The following is a 14,945-nucleotide window of genomic DNA, read 5'->3' as shown; positions in this document are numbered from 1 at the left end:
TCGTCCGAGGTTTGTGTGTTTGCACTACCAAAGCATATCTTCACAAACTGTCAGAAACCGCCTCAGGGAAACTCGTCTGTGTACTCGTCCTCCTCACCAGGGACTTGACCTGATTGCAGTTCGGCGTCGTAACCGACTTCAGTGGGCAAATGTTCACCTTCGATGGCCACTGGCACGCTGGAGAAATGTACTCTTCACGGATGAATCCCGGTTTCAATTGTACTGGGCAGATGGCATTTTTTGTTTTTATTTAACTTTGCTGATGGTTTGCTGATTTGCTTAGGTCAACGTTGTGAACAGAGTACCCCATGGTGGAGGTGGGGTTATGGTTTGGGCAGGCATAAGCTACAGACAACGAACACACTTGCATTTTATCGATGTAAATTTGATGAGATCTTGAGGCCCATTGTTGTGTCATTCATCCACCGCCATCACCTCATGTTTCAGCATGATAATATATTACCCCATGTCCCAAGGATCTGTACACAATTGCTGGAAACTGAAAATGTCCCAGTTCTTCCATGGCCTGCATACTCAACAGACATGTCACCCATTGAGCATGTTTGGGATGCTCTGGATCGACGTGTACAACAGCGTGTTCCAGTTCCCTCCAATATCCAGCAACTTCGCACAGCCATTGAAGAGGAGTGGGGGAACATTCCACAGGCCACAATCAACAGCCTGATCAACTCAACGCAAAGGAGATGTGTCGCACTGCATTAGGCAAATGGCGGTCACACCAGATACTGACTGGTTTTCTGATTCACACTCCTACCTTTTTTTTAAGGTACCTGTGAACAACAGATGTATTCCCAGTCATGTGACATCCATAGATTAGGGCCTAATTTATTTATTTCAATTGACTGATTTCCTCATATGAATTGTAACTCAGTAAAATCTTTGAAATGCTTGCATGTTGCATTTATATTTGTTGTTCAGTGTAAATTCTAATAACTGCTATTTTTCTGGATATTCACAAATAAATCCCCCCCCCCAAAAAAAAAATCAGTGCGGCCCTCAGTTTGAATTCGTTATCCTGATGTGGCCCTCAAGCCAAAAGGTTTGCCCACCCCTGCCATAGAGGCCTCATACCACCTCGGACAGCAGAGTGAAGCCACTATCATCATTCCATACCAGCCTCCCCATCAGAGCCCAGGCACTGTTGCCATAATGCTTAGCCTGGTATTTATTACAGCTATTTTATTAGCGGTGCATTACCTGTTATCTCTCTCTCTGTCTCTCTGTCTCTCTCTCTCTCTCTGTCTCTCTCTCGCCCTCTCTCTCTCTCTCTCTCTCTCTCTCTCTCTCTCTCCATCTCTCTCTCTCTCTCTCTCTCTCTCTCTCTCTCTCTCTCTCTCTCTCTCTCTCTCTCTCTCTCTCTCTCTCGCCCTCTCTCTCTCTCTCTCTCTCTCTCTCTGCCTCTCTCTCTCTCTGCCTCTCTCTCTCTCTCTCTCTCTCTCTCTCGCCCTCTCTCTCTCTCTCTCTCTCTCTCTCTCTCTCTCTCTCTCGCCCTCTCTTTCTTTCTCTCTCTCTCTCTCTCTCTCTCTCTCTCTCTCTCTCTCTCTCTCTCTCTCTCTCTCTCTCTCTCTCTCTCTCTCTCTCTCTCTCTGCCTCTCTCTCTCTCTGCCTCTCTCTGCCTCTCTCTATCATCTACAGAGTGGGGCTAAAAAGCCTCTGCTCTCACCGAAGCGGAGAGGAGAGAGGGGAAGAAGGAGTTGTTTTAACCTTTATCAGTAAAAATAATTTGTTACCAAAATAATACAGCAAATAATACAGCCAGAAGGTTTCATCCTTGACTGGAAAAGAGCACAGTAAATGACTGTCTAAATAACACTACCAGAAGAGAAGCAGTCTCTACCCTGCCAGCCTCCACCCTCCACCTAGAAAGAAGCAGTCTCTGCCCTGCCAGCCTCCATCCTCCACCTAGAAAGAAGCAGTCTCTACCCTGCCAGCCTCCACCCTCCACCTAGAAAGAAGCAGTCTCTGCCCTGCCAGCCTCCACCCTCCACCTAGAAAGAAGCAGTCTCTACCCTGCCAGCGTCCACCCTCCACCTAGAAAGAAGCAGTCTCTGCCCTGCCAGCCTCCACCCTCCACCTAGAAAGAAGCAGTCTCTACCCTGCCAGCCTCCACCCTCCACCTAGAAAGAAGCAGTCTCTACCCTGCCAGCCTCCACCTAGAAAGAAGAAGTCTCTACCCTGCAAGCCTCCACCTAGAAAGAAGCAGTCTCTACACTGCCAGCCTCCACCCTCCACCTAGAAAGAAGCAGTCTCTACCCTGCCAGCCTCCACCCTCCACCTAGAAAGAAGCAGTCTCTACCCTGCCAGCCTCCACCTAGAAAGAAGCAGTCTCTGCCCTGCCAGCCTCCACCTAGAAAGAAGTGGTCTCTACCCTGCCAGCCTCCACCTAGAAAGAAGCAGTCTCTGCCCTGCCAGCCTCCACCCTCCACCTAGAAAGAAGCAGTCTCTACCCTGCCAGCCTCCACCCTCCACCTAGAAAGAAGCAGTCTCTGCCCTGCCAGCCTCCACCTAGAAAGAAGCAGTCTCTGCCCTGCCAGCCTCCACCCTCCACCTAGAAAGAAGCAGTCTCTGCCCTGCCAGCCTCCACCTAGAAAGAAGCAGTCTCTGCCCTGCCAGCCTCCACCCTCCACCTAGAAAGAAGCAGTCTCTGCCCTGCCAGCCTCCACCTAGAAAGAAGCAGTCTCTGCCCTGCCAGCCTCCACCCTCCACCTAGAAAGAAGCAGTCTCTACCCTGCCAGCCTCCACCTAGAAAGAAGCAGTCTCTACTCTGCCAGCCTCCACCTAGAAAGAAGCAGTCTCTACACTGCCAGCCTCCACCCTCCACCTAGAAAGAAGCAGTCTCTACCCTGCCACCCTCCACCTAGAAAGAAGCAGTCTCTACCCTGCCAGCCTCCACCTAGAAAGAAGCAGTCTCCGCCCTGCCAGCCTCCACCCTCCACCTAGAAAGAAGCAGTCTCTGCCCTGTCAGCCTCCACCTAGAAAGAAGCAGTCTCTACCCTGCCAGCCTCCACCTAGAAAGAAGCAGTCTCTACCCTGCCAGCCTCCACCCTCCACCTAGAAAGAAGCAGTCTCCGCCCTGCCAGCCTCCACCCTCAACCTAGAAAGAAGCAGTCTCTGCCCTGCCAGCCTCCACCTAGAAAGAAGCAGTCTCTACCCTGCCAGCCTCCACCTAGAAAGAAGCAGTCATTACACTGCCAGCCTCCACCCTCCACCTAGAAAGAAGCAGTCTCTACCCTGCCAGCCTCCACCTAGAAAGAAGCAGTCTCCGCCCTGTCAGCCTCCACCCTCCACCTAGAAAGAAGCAGTCTCTGCCCTGCCAGCCTCCACCTAGAAAGAAGCAGTCTCTACCCTGCCAGCCTCCACCTAGAAAGAAGCAGTCTCTACCCTGCCAGCCTCCACCCTCCACCTAGAAAAAAGCAGTCTCTGCCCTGCCAGCCTCCACCTAGAAAGAAGAAGTCTCTACCCTGCCAGCCTCCACCCTCCACCTAGAAAAAAGCAGTCTCTGCCCTGCCAGCCTCCACCTACAAAGAAGCAGGCTCTACCCTGCCAGCCTCCACCCTCCACCTAGAAAAAAGCAGTCTCTGCCCTGCCAGCCTCCACCTAGAAAGAAGCAGGCTCTACCCTGCCAGCCTCCACCCTCCACCTAGAAAGAAGCAGACTCTGCCCTGCCAGCCTCCACCCTCCACCTAGAAAGAAGCAGGCTCTACCCTGCCAGCCTCCACCCTCCACCTAGAAAGAAGCAGTCTCTGCCCTGCCAGCCTCCACCCTCCACCTAGAAAGAAGCAGTCTCTACCCTGTCAGCCTCCACCCTCCACCTAGAAAGAAGCAGTCTCTACCCTGCCAGCCTCCACCCTCCACCTAGAAAGAAGCAGTCTCTACCCTGCCAGCCTCCACCCTCCACCTAGAAAGAAGCAGTCTCTACCCTGCCAGCCTCCACCCTCCACCTAGAAAGAAGCAGTCTCTACCCTGTCAGCCTCCACCCTCCACCTAGAAAGAAGCAGTCTCTACCCTGCCAGCCTCCACCCTCCACCTAGAAAGAAGCAGTCTCTGCCCTGCCAGCCTCCACCCTCCACCTAGAAAGAAGCAGTCTCTACCCTGCCAGCCTCCACCCTCCACCTAGAAAGACGCGTTGCCACTCCTCATGATGCTGTTGTAGTCAGAAGTATCAATCACTCTGTAGTTAGAAGAACCAGAAGGTCACTAGAGGAGCTTCCAGGGGCCTTTAAGGGAGAGTACTGTCTGTTGTGTGTGCAGAAGACTTGTGTGTGTGTATGTGTGTGTGTGTGTGTGTGTGTGTGTGTGTGTGTGTGTGTGTGTGTGTGTGTGTGTGTGTGTGTGTGTGTGTGTGTGTGTGTGTGTGTGTGTGTGTGTGTGTGTGTGTGTGTGTGTGTGTGTGTGTGTGTCTATAAGACTCACCCTGTGGCAGACCGTCCCAGACCTCCAACCAGTCGTACTTGCAGTCTCCCTCTCCCCCGGGCAGGGGGTCGTTCTCCAGGTCAAAGGTCAGGAAGGTCAGGGTCACGTCCATGGCCGGGGGCACGATGACAATAAAGGAACACTCCAGGTTATGAGGGTATTTATCAGGGAACCCCGGAGACTCAATGATCCCATTCTGACTGGTGAAGTTACGGGAGCAGTCTGAACCTGAAACAGAAAAAAAATCACAGGAGATTCAATAATTTGGTAGACACATGGATCAGTCAGTCAGTCAGATAATCAGTCAGTCAGTCAGTCAGATAATCAGTCAGTCAGATAATCAGTCAGTCAGATAATCAGTCAGTCAGATAATCAGTCAGTCAGATAAAATGTATTTTTAAAGAACATTGACTTTTAGATGGTAGTGACCAGACTGCTTTTGGCTGTATTGTTATCAGTGGTTGTTGTTACTCAGTGTTAGATGATAGATGTCATGGCTGTCAATCTTGGAAATGTTTTAATAGTTTCCTGTATCTCTCCTTTTGTAGACTCTAATTCCTGTATCTCTCCTTTTGTAGGCTCTGTCTCTCTCTCTCTCTGTATCTCTCTCTCTCTCTCTCTGTATCTCTCTCTCTCTATCTCTATCTCTCTCTCACTCTATTTTGTAGTCTCTAATTCCTGTATCTCTCTTTTGTAGGCTCTGTCTCTCTCTCTCTCTGTATCTCTCTCTCTCTCTCTCTGTATCTCTCTCTCTCTATCTCTATCTCTCTCTCTCTCTCTCTCTATTTTGTAGTCTCTAATTCCTGTATCTCTCCTTTTGTAGGCTCTGTGTCTCTCTCTCTCTGTCTCTCAATTCAATTCAATTCAATTCAATTCAAGGGGCTTTATTGGCATGGGAAACATGTGTTAACATTGCCAAAGCAAGTGAGGTAGAAAATACACAAAAGTGAAACAAACAATACAAATTAACAGTAAACATTACACATACAGAAGTTTCAAAACAATAAAGACATTACAAATGTCATATTATATATATACAGTGTTGTAGCAATGTACGAATGGTTAAAGCACACAAGTTAAAATAAATAGGCATAAATATGGGTTGTATTTACAATGCTGTTTGTTCTTCACTGGTTGCCCTTTTCTTGTGACAACAGGTCACAAATCTTGCTGCTGTGATGGCACACTGTGGAATTTCACCCAGTAGATATGGGAGTTTATCAAAATTGGATTTGTTTTCGAATTCTTTGTGGATCTGTGTAATCTGAGGGAAATATGTGTCTCTAATATGGTCATACATTGGGCAGGAGGTTAGAAAGTGCAGCTCAGTTTCCACCTCATTTTGTGGACAGTGTGCACATAGCCTGTCTTCTCTTGAGAGCCATGTCTGCCTACGGCGGCCTTTCTCAATAGCAAGGCTATGCTCACTGAGTCTGTACATAGTCAAAGCTTTCCTTAAGTTTGGGTCAGTCACAGTGGTCAGGTATTCTGCCACTGTGTACTCTCTGTTTAGGGCCAAATAGCATTCTAGTTTGCTCTGTTTTTTTGTTAATTCTTTCCAATGTGTCAAGTAATTATCTTTTTGTTTTCTCATGATTTGGTTGGGTCTAATTGTGCTGTTGTCCTGGGGCTCTGTGGGGTGTGTTTGTGTTTGTGAACAGAGCCCTAGGACCAGCTTGCTTAGGGGACTCTTCTCCAGGTTCATCTCTCTGTAGGTGATGGCTTTGTTATGGAAGGTTTGGGAATCGCTTCCTTTAGGTGGTTGTAGAATTTAACGGCTCTTTTCTGGATTTTGATAATTAGTGGGTATCGGCCTAATTCTGCTCTGCATGCATTATTTGGTGTTCTACGTTGTACACGGAGGATATTTTTGCAGAATTCTGCATGCAGAGTCTCAATTTGGTGTTTGCCCCATTTTGTGAAATCTTGGTTGGTGAGCGGACCCCAGACCTCACAACCATAAAGGGCAATGGGCTCTATGACTGATTCAAGTATTTTTAGCCAGATCCTAATTGGTATGTTGAAATTTATGTTCCTTTTGATGGCATAGAATGCCCTTCTTGCCTTGTCTCTCAGATCGTTCACAGCTTTGTGGAAGTTACCTGTGGTGCTGATGTTTAGGCCGAGGTATGTATAGTTTTTTGTGTGCTCTAGGGCAACGGTGTCTAGATGGAATTTGTGGTCCTGGCGACTGGACCTTTTTTGGAACACCATTATTTTGGTCTTACTGAGATTTACTGTCAGGGCCCAGGTCTGACAGAATCTGTGCAGAAGATCTAGGTGCTGCTGTAGGCCCTCCTTGGTTGGTGACAGAAGCACCAGATCATCAGCAAACAGTAGACATTTGACTTCGGATTCTAGTAGGGTGAGACCGGGTGCTGCAGACTGTTCTAGTGCCCTCGCCAATTCGTTGATATATATGTTGAAGAGGGTGGGGCTTAAGCTGCATCCCTGTCTCACCCCACGACCCTGTGTGAAGAAATGTGTGTGTTTTTTGCCAATTTTAACCGCACACTTGTTGTTTGTGTACATGGATTTTATAATGTCGTATGTTTTACCCCCAACACCACTTTCCATCAATTTGTATAGCAGACCCTCATGCCCTCTCTCTGTCTCTGTCTGTCTCTATCTCTGTCTCTCTCTCTCTCTCTGTCTCTCTCTCTCTCGCTGTCTCTGTCTCTCTCTGTCTCTCTCTCTCTCTCTCTGTCTCTGTCTCTGTCTCTGTCTCTCTCTGTCTCTCAATTCAATTCAATTCAATTCAAGGGGCTTTATTGGCATGGGAAACATGTGTTAACATTGCCAAAGCAAGTGAGGTAGATAATATACAAAAGTGAAATAAACAATAAAAATTAACAGTAAACATTACACATACAGAAGTTTCAAAACAATAAAGACATTACAAATGTCATATTATATAGATACAGTGTTGTAACAATGTACAAATGGTTAAAGTACACAAGGGAAAATAAATAAGCATAAATCTCTCTCTCTGTCTCTCTCTCTCTGTGTCTCTGTCTCTCTCTCTGTGTCTCTGTCTCTCTCTGTCTCTCTCTCTGTGTCTCTGTCTCTCTCTGTCTCTCTCTGTCTCTGTGTCTCTGTCTCTCTCTGTCTCTCTCTCTGTGTCTCTGTCTCTCTCTGTCTCTCTCTTTCCTTCAACCTACTGTAGCTACATGTTGTGCTAAAGAAAATGTGTGGAATCAGAAATCTTGATCTACAAATGTTGTATTTAGTTTGGGAATCTCATTGCTGTTTGTTGTCAACGTGTCTAGTTTGCTTAGTGAAAGTACATGTTATAAAGAGAGTTTAGATGGCAGAATTACAGCAGAGCCACTAAAAGCTCTATTCACCAGTGTGTTGTCAGTGTGTCTAGTTCACTCAGAGATGCCCTGTAGGTGTTGGTCCTATGGGTCCCTTTAACCCTGTGCTCTGGTCATTAGTACAGTTAACTAGACAACACGGCCCGTTGGTCCTAACGTCTACGTCACAGAGAAAGAGACAGAGCGGGATCAGCTACCAGAGAATCCCCTCAGGCCACCAGCTTGTCTCCTCACTACTGAACACAGACAGGAGAGATGCTGCTCAGGCCACCAGTGTGTCTCCTCACTACTGAACACAGACAGGAGAGATGCTGCTCAGGCCACCAGTGTGTCTCCTCACTACTGAACACAGACAGGAGAGATGCTGCTCAGGCCACCAGTGTGTCTCCTCACTACTGAGCACAGACAGGAGAGATGCTGCTCAGGCCACCAGTGTGTCTCCTCACTACTGAACACAGACAGGAGAGATGCTGCTCAGGCCACCAGTGTGTCTCCTCACTACTGAACACAGACAGGAGAGATGCTGCTCAGGCCACCAGTGTGTCTCCTCACTACTGAACACAGACAGGAGAGATGCTGCTCAGGCCACCAGTGTGTCTCCTCACTACTGAACACAGACAGGAGAGATGCTGCTCAGGCCACCAGTGTGTCTCCTCACTACTGAACACAGACAGGAGAGATGCTGCTCAGGCCACCAGTGTGTCTCCTCACTACTGAACACAGACAGGAGAGATGCTGCTCAGGCCACCTCACTACTGAACACAGACAGGAGAGATGCTGCTCAGGCCACCAGTGTGTCTCCTCACTACTGAACACAGACAGGAGAGATGCTGCTCAGGCCACCAGTGTGTCTCCTCACTACTGAACACAGACAGGAGAGATGCTGCTCAGGCCACCTCACTACTGAACACAGACAGGAGAGATGCTGCTCAGGCCACCAGTGTGTCTCCTCACTACTGAACACAGACAGGAGAGATGCTGCTCAGGCCACCAGTGTGTCTCCTCACTACTGAACACAGACAGGAGAGATGCTGCTCAGGCCACCAGTGTGTCTCCTCACTACTGAACACAGACAGGAGAGATGCTGCTCAGGCCACCAGTGTGTCTCCTCACTACTGAACACAGACAGGAGAGATGCTGCTCAGGCCAGCAGTGTGTCTCCTCACTACTGAACACAGACAGGAGAGATGCTGCTCAGGCCACCAGTGTGTCTCCTCACTACTGAACACAGACAGGAGAGATGCTGCTCAGGCCACCAGTGTGTCTCCTCACTACTGAACACAGACAGGAGAGATGCTGCTCAGGCCACCAGTGTGTCTCCTCACTACTGAACACAGACAGGAGAGATGCTGCTCAGGCCACCAGTGTGTCTCCTCACTACTGAACACAGACAGGAGAGATGCTGCTCAGGCCAGCAGTGTGTCTCCTCACTACTGAACACAGACAGGAGAGATGCTGCTCAGGCCACCAGTGTGTCTCCTCACTACTGAACACAGACAGGAGAGATGCTGCTCAGGCCACCTCACTACTGAACACAGACAGGAGAGATGCTGCTCAGGCCACCAGTGTGTCTCCTCACTACTGAACACAGACAGGAGAGATGCTGCTCAGGCCAGCAGCGTGTCTCCTCACTACTGAACACAGACAGGAGAGATGCTGCTCAGGCCACCAGTGTGTCTCCTCACTACTGAACACAGACAGGAGAGATGCTGCTCAGGCCACCAGTGTGTCTCCTCACTACTGAACACAGACAGGAGAGATGCTGCTCAGGCCACCAGTGTGTCTCCTCACTACTGAACACAGACAGGAGAGATGCTGCTCAGGCCACCAGTGTGTCTCCTCACTACTGAACACAGACAGGAGAGATGCTGCTCAGGCCACCAGCTTGTCTCCTCACTACTGAACACAGACAGGAGAGATGCTGCTCAGGCCACCAGTGTGTCTCCTCACTACTGAACACAGACAGGAGAGATGCTGCTCAGGCCAGCAGTGTGTCTCCTCACTACTAAATGATGCTGCAGTCCCTGGGGACACAATGGTCTATTCATGAGACAACAGACAGACATCTTTTGTATTGTATTTTTTGTGATCATCTGTTTATTACTGTTTAGGGGAAACAGAGAGAGGGAGAGAGAGAGAGAGAGAGAGAGAGAGAGAGAGAGAGAGAAAGCGAGAGAGGGGGAGAGCTAGAGAGAGAGAGAGGGGGGAGAGCTAGAGAGAGAGAGAGAGAGAGGGGGGGAGAGCTAGAGAGAGGGAGAGAGAGAGAGAGAGAGAGAGAGAGAGAGAGAGAGAGAGAGAGAGAGAGAGAGAAAGCAAGAGAGGGGGAGAGCTAGAGAGAGAGAGGGGGAGAGCTAGAGAGAGAGAGAGAGAGAGAGAGAGAGAGAGAGAGAGAGAGAGAGAGAGAGAGAAAAGACAAGCTCTGCTCATAAATGTGTGTGTGTGTGTGTGTGTGGGGGGGGGGGGGGGGGGGGTGTATCTGTGCCTTATGAGTCGTTGCAAGATGAGAGGGTAATATAATGTCACAGGTCCAGCTTCGTCCTCCTCTTCAGGTTCTGTGAGAGACGTGTGTGTGTGTGTGTGTGTGTGTGTGTGTGTGTGTGTGTGTGTGTGTGTGTGTGTGTGTGTGAACCCGGCAGGGTCACAGCTGGTGAGGTAGTGTATAAATAGAGTTAAGAGCTACAGATTTCTCTCCGTTTGTTCTTTGATCCACTGATATTTCTGGCCTCCTCTCCTCTCCTCTCCTCTCCTCTCCTCTCCTCTCCTCTCCTCTCCTCTCCTCTCCTCTCCTCTCCTCTCCTCTCCTCTCCTCTCCTCTCCTCCTCTCCTTTACACCCTGATAGATAAACATGTCCACCAAAATATACGCTTGCTTTATCGACTTCCAAAAAGCATTTGATTCTATTTGGCATACAGGACTGTTGTACAAAGATATTGAAAGTGGCGTAGGGGGTAAAACACGACATAAATTAATCAATGTAAACTGGCAAAACGTATAACATTAAAATTTGCAAGAAAAAAACAGAATTCTTTAACCAGAGGCGGGGCCTTCGTCAGGGTTGTGGAGAGGAGAGGAGAGGAGAGGAGAGGAGAGGAGAGGAGAGGAGAGGAGAGGAGAGGCGAGGCGAGGAGAGGCGAGGCGAGGCGAGGCGAGGCGAGGCGAGGGGAGGGGAGGGGAGAGGAGAGGAGAGGAGAGGAGAGGAGAGGAGAGGAGAGGAGAGGAGAGGAGAGGAGAGGAGAGGAGAGGAGAGGAGAGGAGAGGAGAGGAGAGGAGAGATGCAGCTGTCTGTTGATGTTTCCGGGCAGACAGTGTCGACCCGTTATTCAGGGCAGGTGGGGCCCCACATTTTTTGCATGTTATTTTGGCATTAATACTTGTCACATATCAGTTTGCAAACAATGAAAAAACATATATATCATTGAGTTAATAAAGCCTGGTCTCTTTTTTGTTTTCTAAAAGTAGGGTAAAGCAGCTCCAAAGTGCAGGTGTTTCAGCCTGGCTCGGTGCTTTCTGTGGTGGTGGTGCGAGACAGCAGAAAATAGGAGCATTGTGCCGTGATTGGCTCAGTGTTCTGTCACTCATGGGGACACTACATCACCGCCAAATTTAATGGTGGAGCTAGAAAATTCAAGCCCCTTTGGGTGCTGCCATAGATTAACATTAGAAGTGCCCATCCAAGAAGGCTCAAGGTCATTGGCCACAGATAAAATGACGTCAAATCACGTTATATCTACCGTAGCTTTGATTGGACTGATCATGTCAACATCTTACTTTCAAAATCTTAGCGAGAAAGCTAGCAGTCATCATCACGAATCAAGTCGACAATCTACTGGCAAATCCCTTTCAATTCTTGTCATATGAAGAGAAATAATTAAGAGAAATTAGAGCTAAAACTGGTGCTCATCGGATATAAACATTACACAACAAGTTGGAAATCACAAATTAAACAATGAGTGGTTTGGAAGGAATTTGCAGCTAACTGCAAGCAGTGCAAAGCTTAGCTTTAGCCTGCTATTCAGTGGTGTGGCTGTGTGCTCCCAAGTCTAAGATTAATAAGGGTCCCTTTTCCAAGTTTAAAATTATAAACATTCAACACATTCATCTGTCAATGAAGCATGATTTGTGCCACGCTCAAAACAACTGTTAACTCGGGAACTGCAAAATCTGATTTTAGTGAGTTCAAGACATCTGGGATCTCGGGATAAACGAGCTACGACTGAGAAAAAAAACGTTTTGAACTTTCATCCAACTCGGAAATGTAAATTCGGAACTCTTTCTAGAACTACGACCTGAAGATCACTGACGTCATCATGATACAACCTTGTTTTTTCTTTGAGTTCCCAGATGTCTTGAAAGCACCATAAATCCAGAGAATGCCAGACTTTGATGACAAAGTTTGACGACAAAATTTGCCCACGAAGGGCTACCTTCCTGTTCAAGTGAGCACAGCACAACAAGGTGAGTCCAAAAATGTATTGTCTGCTGCTTCATAAATGATGTAATATGCCAGGGAGATATGTATACTGTAGCTAAGAAGGTAATACTAAGGGTGTGTTGTGTAGTAAGCTGTTAGTAGCCCATGTGCCTCACCCTAATAATATGGTCCCTTTCCCCCTCATAACTTAGCCTACTGTTCTAACTTGGTTATGTAGTCTATAACCTGTTTTAGAGAAATGTCATCATCAAATATTGTAAGAGCTTTCATTGTCTGCTTGTATGCCCCCTTTATTTATCCTACGGTTCTGACTTGGTGTACAGGTAGAATACTGTAAGAACGGCCCATGTTCTGAATTCTGTTGCTGTACATTTCAAAAGTGCTGAACAATAGTTATATTGACTACGTCCGTCCTAGCTCACTCATTATTGTCTTAATCGAAATTACGGATGGCCTCTTATCCGCTTGTCGTCCCCTTATGCCAGTTTGTGGTCACCGTTTGTCACTGCTATAGTGCAATAAATAAACAATCCTCACACTGGATGTTATCTGTCTGTCTGTCTGTCTGTCTGTCTGTCTGTCTGTCTGTCTGTCTGTCTGTCTGTCTGTCTGTCTGTCTGTCTGTCTGTCTGTCTGTCTGTCTGTCTGTCTCTCTCTCTAGCTGTCTGTCTCTCTCTCTCTAGCTGTCTGTCTCTCTCAGAAAGACTGGGAGAGAATCCCTCCCTATCCTTCACACACTATTAAACTGGACTGGCATATATATACTGTCCACTATGTTCCACACATACACAAACACACACACACACACACACACGCACACACACACACACACACACACACACACACACACACACACACACACACACACACACACACACACACACACACACACACACACACACACACACTTAGTCGTACCTTCCGGCATAACGAGATCTTGTTAATACCATGGCAACCGGGTTTACATTCCAACCATTCCAGGTTTCATCATTGTGTGTGTGTGTGTGTGTGTGTGTGTGTGTGTGTGTGTGTGTGTGTGTGTGTGTGTGTGTGTGTGTGTGTGTGTGTGTGTGTGTGTGTGTGTGTGTGTGTGTGTGTGTGTGTGTGTGTGTGTGTGTGTTCACAGCAGCTGCCTCAGCTCAGGGGACGTGGGATACCATGACATCACTTCCTCCCAGGGGAAATCCACTCTGTTCCTCTGTTTCTCTCCCCCTCCCCTCTCTTTCTCCCCCTCCTCTACTCTTTCTCTCCACCTCTCGTCTCTCTCCCCCTCCTCTACTCTCTCTCTCCACCTCCTGTCCTCTCTCTCCCCCTCCTCTCCTCTCTCTCCCTCCCCTCTCTCTCTCCACCTCCTCTCTCTCCCCCTCCTCTCTCCTCTGTCTCTCCCCCTCCTCTCCCCCTCTCTCTCCCCCTCTCTCTCCCCCTCCTCTCCTCTCTCTCCCCATCCTCTCCTCTCTCTCATCTTCCTCTCCTCTCCCTCTCCCCCTTCTCTCCTCCTTCTCCTCTCCTCTCTCTCTGCCTCCTTCTCCTCTCCCCTCTCTCTCTCCACCTCCTCCCCCCCTCTCTCCCCCTCCCCTCTCTCTCTCCACCTCCTCTCCTCTCTCCCCCCCTCCTCTCCTCTCTCTCTCCCCCTCCTCTCTCTCCCCCTTCTCTCCTCTCTCTCTCCCCCTCCTCTCTCTCTCCCCCTCCTCTCTCTCTCCACCTCCTCTCCTCTCTCTCTCCCTCCTCTCCCCTCTCTCTCCCCCTCATCTCTCTCTCCCCCTCCTCTCTCTCTCCCCCTCCTCTCTCTCTCCCTCTCCTCTCCCCTCTCTCTCTCTAAGGGTCTGGGTGTTAACACTAACGACTCTGTTGTGTTAGAGTCCACCGGGTGGGTTCTGTCAAACCACACACACACTTTCCTAAGTCCCAGTAGTGCCAGAAAGAATTTGCCAGTGAACAGCGAACAGCTAACAGCCAGCCCTGACCACAGCAGACTAAACTACACCAGACCACCACATGTGTTGTGTTAGTAACCCCCCCCTTCTCTCCAGGGACGAGAAAGCAGGTCTCCATTAAGCAGGACTAGCAGGCATTCCTGGAATGCTTTCAGGAGGAACAGAAGACGACCGACTGCCATTTACTCTATTCACCCTTGATCTGAATCAGTCAGGGTGTGGGTCCGACAGGCCCTGTGAAGGAGAGAGCTGTGGGTCAGACAGGCCCTGTGAAGGAGAGGTGTGGGTCCGACAGGCCCTGTGAAGGAGAGAGCTGTGGGTCCGACAGGCCCTGTGAAGGAGAGAGCTGTGTGTGTGCAAATGTGTGTGTGTCGGTCAGGCAGCACCATGAGTTTGTCTGTCTGCCTGCCTACCTGCCTCCCTGTCTGTGAGTTTATACTGTCTGTCTGCCTGTCTGCCTGTCTGTCTGTCTGTCTGTCTCTCTGTGAGTGGATATGTCTGCATGCCTGTCTGTCTGTCTGTCTAAGTCTTTCACCAATTTTACCCATTGAAGCTCTATCGCCAACTTTTTTAGCTGGAATGCTATGAATTGACGTATGTGCCCAAGACCCTTGATGCATATATATGAGTTAATATCTTTTATGTGGAGTTGGGAGAGAGAAAGCGAGAGAGAAAGAGAGAGAGAGAGAGAGAGAGAGAGAGAGAGAGAGAGAGAGAAAGAGAGAGAGGGGGGGTGAAGGAGGGAGGGGAGAAAAGAGAGATAGTCAGAGAGGGTGAGAGAGAGGAAGGTGTCATGTCTGTGATGCCTTTCTCTACGCGTCCATTGA

General features: G+C 48.9%; 1 protein-coding gene across 1 annotated transcript in view; it reads right to left on the bottom strand.

Moving 5' to 3' along the window:
- Positions 1-14,945, bottom strand: part of LOC120064512 (neuropilin-2-like) — an 83,520-nt gene that overhangs the window by 37,324 nt on the left and 31,251 nt on the right. The window contains exon 7 of the mRNA XM_039015129.1: positions 4,435-4,662. Within this exon, the coding sequence (XP_038871057.1) occupies positions 4,435-4,662 (228 nt within the window). The remainder of the gene's footprint in view (positions 1-4,434; positions 4,663-14,945) is intronic.

Source organism: Salvelinus namaycush, chromosome 19 (assembly GCF_016432855.1).
Source record: "Salvelinus namaycush isolate Seneca chromosome 19, SaNama_1.0, whole genome shotgun sequence".
Taxonomy (NCBI): Eukaryota; Metazoa; Chordata; class Actinopteri; order Salmoniformes; family Salmonidae; genus Salvelinus; species Salvelinus namaycush.
This window is presented reverse-complemented; position numbering and strand designations above follow the sequence as displayed.